General features: G+C 48.4%; 1 protein-coding gene across 1 annotated transcript in view; it reads left to right on the forward strand.

Annotated features, from left to right (window-relative positions):
- Positions 1 to 16,887, forward strand: part of ITIH5 (inter-alpha-trypsin inhibitor heavy chain 5) — a 90,200-nt gene extending 73,313 nt beyond the window's left edge. Inside the window, exons 9-14 of the mRNA XM_006078065.4 lie at positions 2,302 to 2,611; positions 3,421 to 3,986; positions 7,680 to 7,733; positions 9,718 to 9,834; positions 11,610 to 11,987; positions 14,118 to 16,887. Of these exons, the coding sequence (XP_006078127.3) occupies positions 2,302 to 2,611; positions 3,421 to 3,986; positions 7,680 to 7,733; positions 9,718 to 9,834; positions 11,610 to 11,987; positions 14,118 to 14,407 (1,715 nt within the window). The 3' untranslated portion in view covers positions 14,408 to 16,887. The remainder of the gene's footprint in view (positions 1 to 2,301; positions 2,612 to 3,420; positions 3,987 to 7,679; positions 7,734 to 9,717; positions 9,835 to 11,609; positions 11,988 to 14,117) is intronic.
- The last annotated feature ends 370 nt before the right edge of the window (positions 16,888 to 17,257 follow it).

Raw genomic sequence — 17,257 nt, forward strand, 5'->3', positions numbered from 1 at the left:
TGTCGGATCTAGTTCACCAACCGGAGATTAAAGTGGGCCTCCTGCCTTGGGAGCCTGGAGCCTTAGCCTCTGGACCACCGGGGAAGTCCCAGCCCCCACTGCCCACCCCCGTTGTTAAGCGTGCAGGAGATGCCTCGACTTAACAGAGATTCGATGCCAAGCCCTGCTGTGCCTGGGGTGAGAAAAGCTAAGCACATCCTTTGCCTGGGGCTGTCCCTGGCTTTAAAGTGCAATGAGAGATTTAGCATCATCGCTTAAGTTCTGGATCAAAGAGGAAATAAACACCTGCCTTCTGGTCCATGTCCACACCTTCAGAGGCAGTGAAGCTAGGTGAGGCATCCAGAGAGGCAAGTGGGCGAACCCAGAGAAGTGCTGCGTGCTGTCTCAGCTGTAAGTTTCCCTTACATGTGGACCATGTGTGCATCTTAGAACGAATTAGTGATGTGTTTGCACAGTCACAGACATCTATATTTTCAGCCACAAATTCTGGAGGATGTGAAGCAATGGGGGAAATTTTCTGTTCAATCAAATATGGTAGATTTTGCAGAGAGATTAAAAAGCATGCCAGTCAGGTGGCAGGATGGTGGTAATGGGTACACAGCTTTATACATTGACTAAAAATCATTAACTGTGTACTTAAAATGAGTGAAATATTTGGTCTGTCAAGAAGACCACTTAAAAAACTAACCCCTGGGGTCAGAAAAAGGAAATGGGTGTTCATGTCTGCTGTCAGAACTCTCGGCTTTTCTTGGTAATAATAGAGCAGCTGCAGCAGAGTTGAACGAAACTCTTAGGACCTAGAAGCTTCGTGTTGGCTGGGAGATTTAACTTCCACCCGCCATCCATCTCACCTTACCCCAAGCAAAAAACCTGTCCAGCACCCGTGGCAGGCAGTGTCCCCTGACTTTAATCAGAGCTGCTAGTGACAAGCGTGTCTGAATTAGAAATGGCAGCGGTGGCGGGAGGTGTAAACTGGAAAGCCTTCGCTTGGTGGGGTCCTTGTGGACAGGGGAGACCCTGAAGAGGCAGGAAGCCAGAAAGGCGATGCCAGCAATAAGAAAAAAATGAGTGAGTTCTCTAATCCTCATCCTCCAGCCCCAGGCCATACGTGACATCCCCGCGAAGGTCTCCACATTCCCACCTCCACACTCGGTGCTCCCTGCTTCCCTCTGGGGTGCGTTCTTTCTCCAAGTCCCTGCACCCAGCACCCTCCTGCCTTTGCAAAACAATTCTCCGAAAGAGGTGCAGGTCGGCCATGCTAAGGGAATGGAGACCCCTAAGCTGAGGCACCATCAGAGACCCCCTCACGTGTGCTCAGTCGCTCAGTCTTTGTCCTGCTCTGTGACCCCGTGGACTGTAGCCCACCAGGCCCCTCTGTCCACGGAATTGTCCAGGCAAGAATACTGGAGTGGGTTGCCATTTCCTCCTTTAGGGGATCTTCCTGACTCAGGGATCGAACCCATGTCTCCTGCATTGCAGGCAGATTCTTTTTTTTTAAATTGGAGGCTAATTACTCTACAATATTGTAGTGGTTTTGCCATACACCGACATGAATCAGCCATGGGTGTACATGTGTTCCCCATCCTGAACCCCCCTCCCACCTCCCTCCCCATCCCACCCCTCAGGGTAATCTCAGTGCACCGGCCCTGAGCACCCTGTCTCATGCATCGAACCTGGACTGGCGATCTGTTTCACATATTATAATATACATGCTACAATGCCACTCTCTCAAATCATCCCACCCTCGCTTTCTCCCACAGAGTCCAAAAGTCTGTTCTTTACATCTGTGTCTCTTTTGCTGTTTCATGTATAGAGTCATCGTTACCATCTTTCTAAATTCCATATATGTGCTTTAATATACTGTCTTGGTATTTTTCTTTCTGACTTCCTTCACTCTGTATAATAGGCTCCAGTTTCATCCACCTCATTAGAACTGATTCAAATGCATTCTTTTTAATAGCTGAGTAATATTCCATGGTGTATATGTACCACAGCTTTCTTATCCATTTGTCTGCTGATGGACATCTAGGTTGCTTCCATGTCCCGGCTATTATAAAGAGTGTGCAGGCGGATTCTTTACCCACTGAGCCACCTGGGACGCCCATCAGACACCTTCAGGACGAGGTTATATAGCTCTGCACCTTTCCTGTGCATCTGCGGAGTTTCTAGGCTGCCTGGGTGGCCTGGAGTGAGTGCAGGGGCTGCTCTCCCCACCTGTCACCCCTGCAGGTGCATGGGAGGGGTGTGAAGTCCAGGTGAGGGAGGCAGCGAGCCTCCAGCATCGTGTTCTGTGTCCCGCAGGCACGGACATCAACGGGGCCCTGCTGAGGGGCATCCAGCTGCTCAATGACTACGTGGCCCACAACGACATCGAGGACCGCAGCGTGTCCCTCGTGGTCTTCCTGACGGACGGGAAGCCCACCGTCGGGGAGACCCACACCCTCAAGATCCTCAACAACACCCGGGAGGCCGCCCGGGGCCGAGTCTGCATCTTCACCGTGGGCATCGGGGCCGACGTGGACTTCAAGCTGCTGGAGAAGCTGTCCCTGGAGAACTGCGGGCTCACACGGCGAGTCCACGAAGACCACGACGCCCGCGCCCAGCTCATCGGGTCTGTGGTCTGCCTGTGTCCTCAGGGCAAGGGGAGGGCAGGGGGTGCTCAGCGGGAGACCTGGACGTGAGGCTGGACCCCAAGTCTGCCTGTGTCCTTGGGGTGGGGAAGGCAGGCTCAGCAGGAGGCCTGGACGTGAGGCTGGACCCCGAATCTGATCTATGCATCTTAAAATCAGGCTGATCTGGGTTCACATTCTGGCCCTGCCTCATGACTTCAGGCCTTAAGACCCTCTGTGCCTCAGCCTTCTCTCCTGTGACAGGAGGATTCTGGCTGGATGATAGAATTTAATGAGAAAAACCACGTGATGTATTGGCAGGACTGTTAGGGATTCTTGATATTATATTCTGTGAAGACTCGTTAAGATGGATTAGGCTAGGTAAGGAGTATGCATATTCACGGAATATGCAGCAGTGTCTATACCCGTCTGAAGGTCAGTGTCTTCCAGCATCTAAATACTGAAGGTGGATTACCCTCATTCACACTGTGTTACTCCAGAAGCAAAACTGAGACCAGTGGGTGGAACTTGCAGGAAGGAGAATCGTGATTTACTGCCAGAAGCTCCCTGGTCCTCCTCAGAGCAGTGGACAAGAGACGAGGGAGCTTGTGGGGTAGTGAGTTCCCCATCACCAGTGGTATTCAAGCCTCTGCTGCATGGCTTCCTGTCTGAGATGTTCTGGGTGGAATGTTGGACTTGGCTGCTTCTAAGATCAGAACTGCCTCCCCAACAGCCCATGGTTTCCTCTAAGCCCTGTCCTGCTTGCCGCCCAGGCAGGCCCTGATTCTCCCCCTGCATTCCTCCTCTCCAGGTTCTATGATGAGATCAGGACCCCGCTCCTCTCCGACATCCGCGTGGATTATCCTCCCAGCTTGGTGGAGCGTGCCACCAGGACCCTGTTCCCCAACTACTTCAATGGCTCGGAGATCATAATCGCAGGGAAGCTGGTGGACAGGGCAATGGACAAGCTGCACGTGGAGGTCACGGCCAGCAACAGTAAGAAGTTTGTGGTGCTCAAGAAGGACGTGCCCGTGGAGCCCCGGAAGGTGGGGATCGACGTCTCACAGAGCCCCAGGCCCCGGGGACATGGCCAGGAGGAGCCCAACCACCTGGAACGTCTCTGGAGCTACCTGACCCTGAAGGAGCTGCTGAGTGCCTGGCTGCAGAGCATCGAGGAGCCGGAAAGGGAGAGGCTGAGGCAGGAGGCCCAGGCTCTGGCCGTGAACCACCACTTCCTCACCCCTTTCACATCCATGACACTTAAGTCAGCACCGCGGACAGAGGCCCCAGAGGCCGCCTACGGCATGTCCAGCACGTCCATGGCCACTGGACCCGAAACGGTGATGCAGAGCCTGCGGGGCACACACCTGCAGCCAGGTGAGCGCATATGGGGCTCAGTGTGGGGACCCGCATGGCACTTTCTGGCTGCTTTTTCAGGCCAAGGTCATCTCTTTTATTTTATTGTGTCGTAATTTTTACAAACAATGTTCTATTCCTGCAGCTCCTAGCCAACAGTGGGTTAGCCTGTGTTTGTGTTGTTATAAACCATGGATCCCTATAGAGTTCAAGAAGGTAAAGTCAGTCTATCGATAAATCATAAATATTGAGTGCCTACAGGAATGAACAGACAAGTAAACAAATATTCATTTTTAAGTGCCTTTCTATATATTTTTTAAAGATTTATTTATTTTATTTTTTGGGCTGTGGTGGGTCTTCCCACCACAACTTCTTCTGGGTTTTCCCAGAAAACCCATTGCTGCACGTGGGTTTTCTCTAGTTGGGGAGAGTGGGGGCTCCTCTCCAGTTGCAGCGTGCAGGCTTGTTTGCAGTGGTTTCTCTCGTGGAGCACAGGCTCTAGGGCACACAGCCTTCAGTACTTGCCACACGTGGGCTCAGTAGCCGTGGCTCCTTGGCTCTGGAGCACAAGCTCAGTAGTTTGGCACACGAACTTAGTTGCTCCACGGCCTGTGGGATCCTTCCCAATCAGGTCTCAAAGCGGTTTCCCCTGCATTTCAAGTCTAATTTTTATCCAGGGGACCACCAGGGAAGCCCACCTTTCTAAATTTTTAAATACTTCAGTTATGTCATTTGATGCGTATGCTTGATTTTATATAGATAAAAATAAAAGTTATATGATAAAATTTTATAGGTAAAATAAAATGAAATTTTACTGTATATTGTATTTTATTGTTTAGTCACTCAGTTGTACCCAGCTCTTTGAGCCCATAAGACTGCCAGGCTTCCCTGTCCTTCACTATCTCCCAGAGTTTGCTCAAACTCATGTTCCTTGAGCCGATGATGCCAGCCAACCATCTCATCCTCTGCCACCCCTTCTCCTCCTGCCCTCAATCTTTCCCAGCATCAGGGTCTTTTCCAATGAATCAGCTCTTCTTATCAGGTGGCCAAAGTATTGGAGCTTCAGCATCAGTCCTTCCAATGAATGTTTAGGGTTGATTTCCTTTAGGATTGACTGGTTTGATCTCTTTGCTGTCCAGGGAACTCTCAAGAGTCTTCTCCAACACCACAGTTTGAAAGCATCAGTTCTTTGGCACTCAGCCTTCTTCATTGTCCAACTCTCTCACCTGTACATGACTACTGGAAAAACAATAGCTTTGACTATACAGACCTTTTTCAACAAAGTGATGTCTGCTTTTTAATACACTGTCTAGGTCTGTTATAGCCCATGTCTTATATATTTTATGAATTTTACTCCTCATGTTTTTATTAAAATTGTATTTTTAAAATTTTAATGATTTTGTTTACAATGAAATAAATGAAATTTTATTTTATTATAGATATTATTTAAATTATATAGGAGACATTAAGTTCTTCTATATAAGAGAATCCAGAGTTGAAACAGAAATTTTTTATTATCTGTCCCAGTGCTATTTTTCAGGGGGAATTAGTAGAAACAAGAATGAGAGGGACTTCCCTGGTGCTCCAGTGATTAAAAATCCACTTTCCAATGCGAAGAGCACAGGTTCAATCCCTGGTCAGAAAACTAAGATTTCCACATGCCTCGAGGTGCAGCCAAAAAAAAAAAGGGAAAACGGCAGGAAAAGTAATTCAACCAAAGCAAAGGGTTATATTCTCAGTAATATCTGCTTGTGGAAAACAGCACTTTTTTCATATGTGACGTTTTTATTAGCTTCCTGCCAGGTTCACGTGTCCTGAGGTGAGGGAACTGACGTGAACCCAGGTCTTGCGTGATCCTCAGATTCTAAACTCGGAGAATCACCTGGGCGTGTTGGAGAGAGCACAACCTTAGGATCCAGCTTTCAGCTCGTGGCTCCTCCTCGCCAGCTGTGGCCTGGGGCAGGCTTCTGAACCTCTCTGAGCTTCTGTTCTCTCACCTGTAAAATGTAGATAGTGGTGTCTTTCCTGAAGGGCTGTTGCAAGGATTAATGTGCAGCATCTTAAGTACAGAATGAGTGTTCTACACATGTTAGGTACCCTCTCCCATGAGGAGTGCAGAACTAGAAATTTATCGAAAAGTGCAGAGCCTGATGTAGAGGTGAAAAATGCTACATCGCGTTTTTAGAAAGAGTGGAGCTTGTCTTGGCGAACCTAGGACAATATTCGTTCTGGTGAAAAGGATGAAGAATAAGTAAGTCGCATGGTGCTGTGAGTTCACGCCTCAAGATCTGTGCCACGTTCAGGGAAAATGGTTTTGAGTAATATCTTGATTTGATGTTAGTAACTCAAATTTCTGCAGCTTCAGGAGATAGCAAACTCATAAACGACACAGGACTCAGAGAGCCAAGAACACAGATGGGGAATAACCAACTGATTGAGCAAAAGGCTCGTTAGATGTAAAATTTTCCTGAAGCATCAGTTAGTACTCAGGACAATTTCCTCCTTTTGTTTAAAGCTCTGATGATTTTTTAATTTTAAGATTTTTTGAGTGTCTGTGATAGTTTAAGGCTCCCAAAACAGGCATCCAGACTGAGATGTCACTTCTCCCGTGTGGTTGACCTGATTCTGTCCATGTCCTGCTTGTGAGGGACCAGTTAGAGAAGGGGGCACTTAAAAACATTCAGATACTATGATCTTCATTTTCTGGGTGCAAAGATCAATGAAACACAAGCATCAGAGGAGCATAATCTTGTTAATACAGACAGCTTGAAACAAGATATTAATTTTATTTTATTGACAGAAAGTAATTTACTTTGGGGTTATTTTTTAATATTTATTTTTGCTGCTGCTTTGCGAATTGTGTTTACACTCACGGCTCTAAACCTGGATTGCCATGATATCTTTTTCTTTTACATTTTTGTAGCCTTTTGGTTGTTGTAAAGTGCTATTTTATTAAAAAAATGTTAAATAAAATTTACCATCATAACCATTTTTCCATTCTTTTTTTAAAATTGAGTGTAGTTGATTTACAATGTGGTGTTGCTTTCTGCTGAACAGCAAAGTGATTCGGTTACACATAGTTCAGCCCAGTTCAGTTCAGTCGCACCTGTACATTCTTTATTTTTAGTCTTTTCCGTGATGGTTTATCATAGGATATTGAATGTAGTTCTCTGTGCTATTCGGTAGGGCCTTGTTGTTTTTCCATTTTATTTGTAAAAGCTTACATCTGCTGACCCCAACCTCCCACTATCCCTCCCCCGACCCCCTCCCTCTTGGCAACCCCCATTCTGGCCTCTACATTGTAACCATTTTTAAGTGTACAGCTCAGTAGTGTGGAGTATATTCACATCATTGTGAGACAGATCTCCAGAACTTTTTCATCTTGCAAATCTAAAACGCTGTCCCCATTAAACAATTCTACTTTCCCCTTCCCCCATAACTATAGAATATTTTCTGCATTTTCTCCTATCATATGCACAGAAATCACAGGCAAGAAGAATATTATTTAATTTATAAAGAAATAAAATAGTTTCCCCTCCTTATGTTACACCCTCACTCTGTGTTAGGAGGCCAAGCTCCTCCTGTAAAACCAATGTTTTTAAATGGTCACAAAGGTATCTGAAAGCTGTATTTGACTCATCTCAACTCTCTATACCTCTCACTTCCTCCTCTTTAATAAATAACAATGGTGGGTCTCTTCTTTCTCCTCTCTAGGACCTGCTGTCAAGAAACCATACAACCCAAGGATTAAAATCTCCAAAACATCAGGTAAAGGAAAGAATATGCTTGTGTGTGATTGACAGTTGAGATATTTAGGACTAAGATGACCAGGAATTCCCTGAAGCCAGTTAGATCAGCTCGTAGAACAAGATGTGAGGACCTATATTTATTTAGCTCAAGTCTGCAGCCTGGGGGCAGTTCTCAAAACCCCGATAGTCATTACACCATCACCTAAACTCCACAGATAACACAGTCCTTAGGACCCTAGCAGGAGCCCTGGTAGAAGGATGGATTGAACAGAGGCACACGTTCATTATGACTGAGTTGAAAAGACATTTGTTTTTAGAGATCTGAAGTATGCTCACTTCCAGCTTCTGGTGTTACAGTTATCTGCCACAGCGCACACTTTTTAAACATTATTATTCTATTATTTTCATAATCCTTGGCTTTAGAAGGGAAGAGCCGATAACGATACCATAAAATTTCCCTTGGCCAGCTTTCTGGGATTATAATAAAAATCTGGATGGAATAATGACCCACCGGCTGGGTTTTATTCTTCAAATGAACACATCTGCCTTTGTAAGCCTTCCTTATTGCCTTGCTGCTGATGTACTGGGCATGCAGGTTCGCAGAGCCAGGGAGTCTGGAGATTAGCTCTGGGTACAGGAAACACATCGTCCCCAGTGGGTAGGGTGTCATTCCTTTGAGCACACACGCATTATGGAATGCAAGAAAACTTTCCTCTTGGATACTGAGCAGAGTAATGACTTCCAGACCTCTCCTCTCTTCTTTTGGAGCAAGCAACATCTTCCCTTGTAAAGGAATTTGGAAGATTTGAGTACAAATGATGTGGTGTGAGCACAAGACGCTCTCAGAGAACTGTCACATAATTATATGCGTGCCCACAGAGCACCAAAAATATGCACTTTTATCTCCAGTGGTTGTCATTTTCTCATCTACAAAAGACCAGTACCTTGTATGTCTTTATTACATTGTCCTTCACTGGATGCTTGAGGCAGTTTACAGTGAGATCAACCAGATTCTTCCAGAGGCCCCTCTGAGTCAGGCTAGGGACAGAAGGGGTTTCTCAGCATCTCCTCCAAGACCCTTAACTGGCTCATAGCTTGAAAACACTGAACTCCTGGTCCACCACCCCTCACCATATATGAATGGTGGAATATATACGTATACAGGAAACTCAGTCCTGTACATGCATATGCGTGTACACATGAAGTAGAGGGGAATTCTGAAACATGTTGTGTTTGGTGTAGAGAGAGAAACGAACCCTCCAATCTTGTGGGAAAAGAGAACTGATGTAGACTCTCGGGAAATATTTTGTACAGTGAGAGGCAAGACCGTCCATCTTTAGCAGAGGTGAAAATGAGGGGAACAGGCGAGGAGCAGGGGCCAGCCAAGCTTTGTGGTCTTATCTGCGGACAGAATTTTGAAAGCAGTAAAGTCAGTGGGACCCAGAGGAGGAGTTGCCGTGGTCACTGCTGACTGGCCTCCTGCTGACTGTGTCCTTCACTTGTCACCAGCTCTAAACTGGGCTCAGTCATTGCCACTCACGCGAGGGCTGTGTCTGACTGGCGCTGGGAACGTCTCTAGGGCCGTGGCTCTCCAGAGACAGGACAGGAAGTTCTCATCCACATCACTTAACTAGGCTGGCCCAAGCGTGACAGAAGGGTTAGGAGCAGCCGCAGAGGGAATTGAAGAACGTGGACTCAGTCGTCGTGGGCGTGTAGGGCGAGGCCCCCTCACCCCTGCAGCTGACTGCAGTGTCCTCACAGGAGCACTGGATTTGAGTTTAGGGGCCCTGCATTCAAATACTGACTTTCCACAAGCTACCTGTGTGACCGCTGCATCGCTGCATCTCCCAGGCATCTTCCTCGTGTTGACACGGAGGACCTGCCGTTGACAGGATTAAGTCAACAACGCAAGAGAAAATACGAAAAGAGTGCTTACACAGGGAAGGTGCCCAATAAATGTCTCTTCTTTCTTTTTCTCTCCTGTTCTTGCCCTGGCCTGGCAGCGGATGGAGACCCCCACTTTGTCGTGGATTTCCCCTTGAGCAACCTCACCGTCTGTTTCAACATCGATGGAGAACCCGGGCACATCCTGAGGCTGGTCTCTGATCACGCGGACTCTGGTGAGTTCTGCCTAGAAAGTAGAAGATCTTGCGTTTGTGGACTAGAAATACATAAATCCTAATCTTTGCATTTTACCCCACTCTTCATGGTGTCATGGCATCTGGTCCCATCACTTCATGGCAAATAGATGGGGAGACAGTGGAAACAGTGACAAACTTTGTTTGGGGGCTCCCAAATCACTGCAGATGGTGACTGCAGCCATGAAATTAAAAGACGCTTGCTCCTTGGAAGAAAAGCTACGACCAACCTAGACAGTATATTAAAAAGCAGAGACGTTATTTTGCCAACAAAAGTCTGTCTAGTCAAAGCTATGGTTTTTCCAGTAGTCACATATGGATGCGAGAGTTGGACTATAAAGAAAGCTGAGTGCCGAAGAATTGATGCTTTTGAACTGTGGTGTTGGAGAAGACTCTTGAGAGTCCCTGGGACTGCAAGGAGATCCAACCAGTCCATTCTGAAGGAAATCAGTCTTGAATCTTCATTGGAAGGACTGATGCTGAAGCTGAAACTCCAATACTTTGGCCACCTGATGGGAAAAATTGACTCATTTGAAAAGACCCTGATGCTGGGAAAGACTGAGGGCAGAAGGAGAAGGGGACGACAGAGGATGAGATGGCTGGATGGCATCACCGACTCAATGAACATGAATTTGAGTAAACTCTGGGAGTTGGTGATGGACAGGGAGGCCTGGCATGCTGCAGTCCATGGAGTCGCAAAGAGTCAGACGCGACTGAGTGACTGAACTGAACCGAATCTTTGTATTTTACCCCACTGCTCATGGTGTCCTGGGGTCTTCAGATCAGGAGTAGTGGAAACTAGTGGATCAGAAATACTGTGTCAGGGCCACATGAGAGTTTTTGGAACAAAAGCAGACAAACATGTCAACCCCCTTTTATCTTCTATTTTTTAACTTTTTTTTCACTTTTAAATTTTTATCCGAGTATAGTTGATTTACAGTGCTGTTTTAGTTTCAAGTGTACAGCAATGTGAATCAGTTCTACATATACATATATCCACTCTTTTTCTTTTTTAGATGCTTTTCCCATATGTTGTTGTTCAGTCACTAAGTCGTGCCTGACTCCTTGCGACCCCATAGAGTGCAGCACGCCAGGCTTCCCTGTCCTTCATTATCTCCCGGAGCTTGCTCAAACTCATATTCACTGAGTTGGTAACGCCATCCAACCATCTCAACCTCTGTCATCCCCTTCTCCTCCTGCCCTCAATCTTTCCCAGCATCAGGGCCTTTTCCAATGAGTCGGCTCTTCCCATCAGGTGGCCAAAGTATCAGAGCTTCAGCTTTAGCAGCAGTCCTTCCGATGAATATTCAGGGTTGATTTGCTTTCTGATTGACTGGTTGGATCTCCTTGCCATCCAAGGGACTCTCAAGAGTCTTCTCCAGCACCACAGTTCAAAAGCATCAATTCTTCGGTGCCTAGCCTACTTTGGGCTTCTTTTTCCCGTATAGGTCATTACAGATTATTGAGCAGAGTTCCCTGTCCCTGTGCTCTACAATAGGTCCTTGTTGATTATCTGTTTTATATATAGTAGTGTGTATATTTTACATCAGCTTCTTCTACCCAGGACATTGGTCAAAAATCACTTACACCTTCATGCATGCATTGATTCATTCACTACGCACTGAGTGGTCCCTGCATGACAGCGGAAGTTCTTGGTTCTAGAAACACAGGAGAAGAAGGAAATTCTAATGAGATCCCTTCATGTGGCAGTGGGGGCAGTTTGTCTAACCGCTGCTCTCTTCCCCTCCGCCTTTGAGGTGTGACGGTGAACGGAGAGTTGATTGGGGCCCCTGCTCCTCCAAACGGCCACAAGAAACAGCGCACGTACTTCCATACCATCACCATTCTCGTCAACAAGCCGGAGAGATATTACCTGGAGATCACACCCAGCAGGGTCATCATGGATGGTGGGGACAGGCTGGTCCTCCCCTGCAACCAGAGCGCGGTCGCGGGGCGCCGGGGGCTGGAGGTGTCCGTGTCCGCCAATGCCAGTGTCACCGTGAGCGTCCACGGCACCGTGGCCTTTGTCGTCCTCCTCCACCTCTACAAAAAGCCAGCCCCTTACCAGCGCAACCACCTGGGCTTCTACGTCGCCAATGGCCAAGGCCTCTCCGGCAACTGCCACGGCCTGTTAGGTGGGTGGCTGATCCCCATGCCCGTCACAGCACAGAGCTCAAGTTTCCCCAGGTGAACCTGATGCTGTCCCTGCCTTGACTTGGCTGAGAAATTCCACAGAAATGTGGTCTCCTTTTTAAATTTATATTTTGGCTGTGCTGGGTCTTTGGGCTTTTCTCTAGTTGTGGCAAGCGGATGCTGCTCTCCAGTTGCGGCGTTGCTCAGGCTTCTCGCTGTGGTGACTTCCCTCGCTGTGGAGCACGGGCCCTGGGCACGCGGGCTTCGGTAGTTGTCGCACGTGGACTTGGTTGCACCGAGGCGTGTGGGATCTTCCCAGACCACGGATCAAACCCGTGTCGCCTGCGTTGGCAGGAGGATTTTTAACCGCTGGAGCACTAGGGAAGTCCAGGAATGTGGTCTTTATGTAGCTTATGAAAAGTCTATTTCTTTCTCTCTCTTTTTTTTTTCTCTTTTTAACAACTTTTTTGTGACTTGCCTGGTGGCTCAGACAGTAAAGGATCTGCCTGCAATGCAGGAGACCCAGGTTCAGTCCCTGGATCGGGAAGATCCCCTGGAGAAGGCAGTGGCTTCCCACTCCAGTAGTCTCACCTGGAGAATTCCATGGACAGAGTTGCCGCAAATGGCAAAATTTCGTTCTTTTTCATGGCTGAGTAGTATTCCATTGTATATACACCCCATTCTATTATATATACATCTTCTTTATCCATTCATCAGGTGATGGACACTCAGGTTGCTTCTCTATCTTGGCAGTTGTAAATAGTACTGCTGTGAACTTTGGGGTGCACATATCTCTTCAAATTAGTGTGAAAAGTGCATTTCTTGCTTCATGACTACTTTCTAGAGTAGGAATGAACTTTACTAATTTTCACACACCTTCGGGGAAAAGGAGCAAAGAAATGGGGCATCCTTCTCTTCATCCTTTTCTGATTCTTTACTCTCAGGGAGACCATGCAAACACAGGGCAGCCCACGGCCCAGCACCCCGTGGGCCCGCTCTGCCTGGCTTCCCTCCACATGCCATTTCATGTGGGCCCTTTGTCCACAAGTAAGGAGGGAGCCGCTGCCAGGGCTAGGTTTAGAAAGCAGGATTTCCTGGCGCTCAAGCTGGATGTCTCAGTGCAGCCTGCCTGCCAAGTGTGAGCTCCTCTTGTGGGCGCAGAGCTCGGGTCCCTCAGCCTTTGTGATGTCCTAGCTTAACCTGGAGAATTCTGACACTGCTTCCCACACCCACTAAGTGCACGCACGGACGAGGTCCCCAGGTGGGAGGAGGGCGGGGAAGACCGGACCCTCCTTCTCTATTTGTTCACCCCCATCTTGTCCTCCTGCCTCAGTAGGAGACTGGGTATCTGTGTTTTTATTTTATAATTTTTAAATGTTTATTTTTGGCTGTGTTAGGTCTTCGTTGCTGCTTGGGCTTTTCTCTAGTTGCAGTGAGCAGGGGCTACTCACTAGTTGCAGTGCTCAGGCTTCTGATTGCAATGGTTTCCCTTGTGGCCGAGCACAGGCTGTAGGGAGAGTGAGCTACAGGAGTTGCGGCTCCCGGGCTTTAGAGCACAGGCTCGATAGTTGTGGAGCACAGGCTTACTTGGTCTGAGGTATGCAGGATCTTCCTGGATCCGGGATTAAACCAATGTCTCCTGCATCGGCAGGCGGATTCTTTACCACTGAGCCACCAGGAAAGCCCCTGGTTTTGTTTATTTAAATATTTATTTAGCTGCACCAGGTCTTAATGGCAGCATTTGGGATCTAGTTCCCTGACCAGGGATCGAACCCAGGCTTCCTGCATTGGGAGCGCGGAGTCTTAGCTGCTGGACCACCAGGGATGCCCCCCCCGGGGAATCTCTGTTTGCAGGCGGGGCATCTTTCCTGTGTTGGCTCCCAGAAGTGGAGGCTGAGATGAACATAGCCTCAGGTCTCTCCTCCCTACACCCCTCTGGACCCTGGTGCAGGTGCCTCTGGGGGGGTCCAGCCCAGGATCGCAGGCATCACCTTGACAATGATGTCATAATCTCCTTCCTCTGGGTCACACCTGGGCATATGTCGGTCACCAGCCCCCAAATTGAAATTAGATGTTGTTCAACCGCATTGCTTGCGCTTGACCTAGACCTGATATCTTTTGTGCCCTCTCAGGTCAATTCCTGAACCAGGAGGCCAGACTCATAGGGCTCAGCAAGAGCCCTGCCCATCCTCCGGTTCCCGAGGCAGGAGAGAGGTCTGAGGCCGTCCTTGAGGTGAAAGGTCGCCAGGTCCCGGTGGTCTGGAAGCAGAGGAGGATCTACAACGGGGAGGAGCAGGTGGACTGCTGGTTTGCCCGGAACAACGCTGCCGGCCTGATCGACGGGGAGTACAAGGGCTACCTGGCGGCCCATCCTTTCGACTCGGAGACCGCCTTCGGCCCGGGCCTCTCCCGGGGACTCTGACAGCAGCAGCCGTGACACAGGAGTGCATGGCAGGGGACCCCGTGGTCTGGTTCTTGGGTGGTAGCCAGCACCCTGACCTCAGCCCTAGTGGCAGGGAGGTCTGCCGTCTGCTTGAAACGAGAGTGGGGTCAGGACCTTGAAGGGAGGATGGGATTTTCCCCCTCTCCTCCCTCTCCCTCATCTCCAGTAGTGAAAGATGGTGGCACCAAGGGACCAGTCACAGCTAAAAGCAAGTCTCTATCTTGTCCCAGCTGGCTTGTCCATCTCACCGCTGACCCTAAGGTGACTGATGAAGGAAGGTCTGGTCTGTTTTCTCTGTGGAAATGGCCAAGTTCGGGCACTCTTCTCTGCGCCTCATACTAATGCTTAGGGATCTCTCCTCCTAGCCTGGCTGCGTCCACCAGACATGTGGCCAACCTCTGCCTCAGGGGAGCCTTTCCCTGGCCTCACCACCCCCTGGTATTGCACACAGCACACAGACTGGATCATTGTAAACCACTTGACCTGGCTTTAGCAGAGGATTTTATTCTGCCATGATGTCTTGCCCTTGAAAATTTGTTTTCATTTAAAAAAAAAAATCGATTCAAAATAGAAACGCTGCATTCCAGATACCAACATTCTTCTAACAGGCTCTGTAAACCCCTTATCTTTTGCTGGTGAGATTCTATTTATTCCGGAAAGCTGATAATACACAGCGCGGCCCACGTGGGAGTGTTTCACTGGCCCGTCTCAGAGCTGGAGTGCCGGCCAGCTGCATGATGAATCTTCCACTTGGCTCTTCCAGCCTGGTCCTGCTTCCAGCCTGGTTCGCTCGAGGTCCCCAGGAGGTGATGAGGCAGGCTCCGGCAGAACTGGGAGGGGGAGGGATTGGATCAGCACAGAGCCGACCTACAGGGATCAAACTCTCAGCAGGAAGCATGGACGATGGACTTACAGATCTAAGGGGCCCACATCCCAGACACAGAGGCCGGAAGTCAGTATGAGCGAGGGGCTGGCGACAGATCTGATTCTGTCAGGACAGGTTACAGTCAGGGGTCGGGGGTGATCTCAGAAGTCAGTGACATCACCCTCCTCACGGGAGCTGTGAAGCCTGCTGCGTCATCAAGGGGCTGGGAGGTGGGTAGTGGTCTCGGGATCTCTTTTCTTGCCCCCAGCTTGTGCTCTGCTTGGTCTTCTCTGGACCACAGAGGTCATCCTGTAAGTCTGACCCTCACAGCAGTTGGAGCGCACATGGACACAGAGGGCCCGCCAGCCAACAGCGAGGGAGGAAAGACTTGGGTCAGAGAAATGGAATATTTTAATGGCAGACTGAATAGAATAAAGGCTTTTGTGCTGGTTTCATGGAGGTCCCGTCCAGGAGGGAGTGACTCTAGAACTTCCGTGCCATGTGGAAGCCGGAAACACTTGGAGAGAAAGCAGAGTTAAGAAAATTGTTCATCATCTTGGCCCTCCCGTGGGAAACATGTGAGCAGCAAATCGACCTGCCCGTGTTTCTGTGGACCAGGCGACTGCAGGAGGTGAAGGCAGTGCCGGGCTGAGCCGGGGGCTGGGGGCTGGAGGCGGTGGTCGGTTGTGTCTCAGAGTCTCCGTGCCTCTCCACTCTGGGAACCCACCAAACCAGAGCAGGCAGCTGTTATTTTTGACTCAACTCAGCTGCCTATTGTCGTGCCCGCAGTGTGAGCGCACCAGTCCAGGCCGCCGACAGCTGATTCCATATTTCAGAAGGAGAGGAGGAGCAGGAGGCAGGCCGGCAGGGGCCTGGGCAGGCTCTGCAGGGTCCTTCCTGTTCTGTAGACCTCAGCCCCAGCTGGGCAGACGACCCTGCGGCCCCGGGGTTGTGTTCCAGGCTCTGTGTTCCAGGCGTGGCCTCAGCTGCAGACAAGACGAGAAGCTATTCCTACAGGACTAGCTACTACAATGAGACGCCCCTCCCTTACTCTCCTATTCAGGGGGGAAAAAAATCCATTTTGCAAAAGTATTAGGTTAAACTTTCATTTTAACATTTTTACTTTAGACACATCCCACTTTTCTTTCTTCTCTTCCATTGTATATCTTTTTTTTATTTTTTTTTGCAAAAAGTATGTACCAGGACATTTTCTGTTTCAGCCAGAGACTATGAGATTTGTGGGCCACAAACTCCACACCAAAGTCATACTTCAGGTTTTTTTTTCTTTTAAACTTGATTGAAAAAATGTCATATTTTCTGTTGGTCAGGTGTGTCGTGAAGAGCAAGATCTTTTCAAATAAACTTAAGCCCCCTATGTGCAAACGAGTTCCATCCTGAGAGGGCATTTGTAAGTCCAGTTTGTTCATCAGTCCAGGTGAGTCCAACAAAGTTAGCCCAGGTACCCAACCTACATAGTCGGCTGTATAGGACTGTACTGTAATAGATTTATAATGCTTTTCATGCAAATAATACATAAAAAACAAACACAAAAAATAAAGCAACTATACTCCAATAAAATTAATTTTAAAACTAATTTTTAAAGAAATGAGACATTTTTCATCTTACAGAATAGTACCTTGAAAAGCACAGTAGTACAGCTGACATACAGAAGCACGTGTGAATCTTTGAAGGCGCACAAGCTCACAACTTGAAGGTCTGTATGTAGAGGACTTACTGTAAATGCAGTGGCAAGGAGGGATTCTGTTCTGGGGGGACATGGAGGCAGGTGGGCGGTTTCCCCCACATCATACGAGACCTAGAGCAGGACCAGGCTGAGTCTCCAGAATGCATTCATTAGCTTTGACACAATGTTGTCGTCTGGACAGTCATTTATTGTCCTTGAGCATGTAAAAATAAGTTGGGATCAGGGATACTCAATGAGCAGTTCAATAAGCTTGAGAAGT

This window comes from Bubalus bubalis, chromosome 14, assembly GCF_019923935.1.
Source record: "Bubalus bubalis isolate 160015118507 breed Murrah chromosome 14, NDDB_SH_1, whole genome shotgun sequence".
NCBI classification, from domain to species: domain Eukaryota; kingdom Metazoa; phylum Chordata; class Mammalia; order Artiodactyla; family Bovidae; genus Bubalus; species Bubalus bubalis.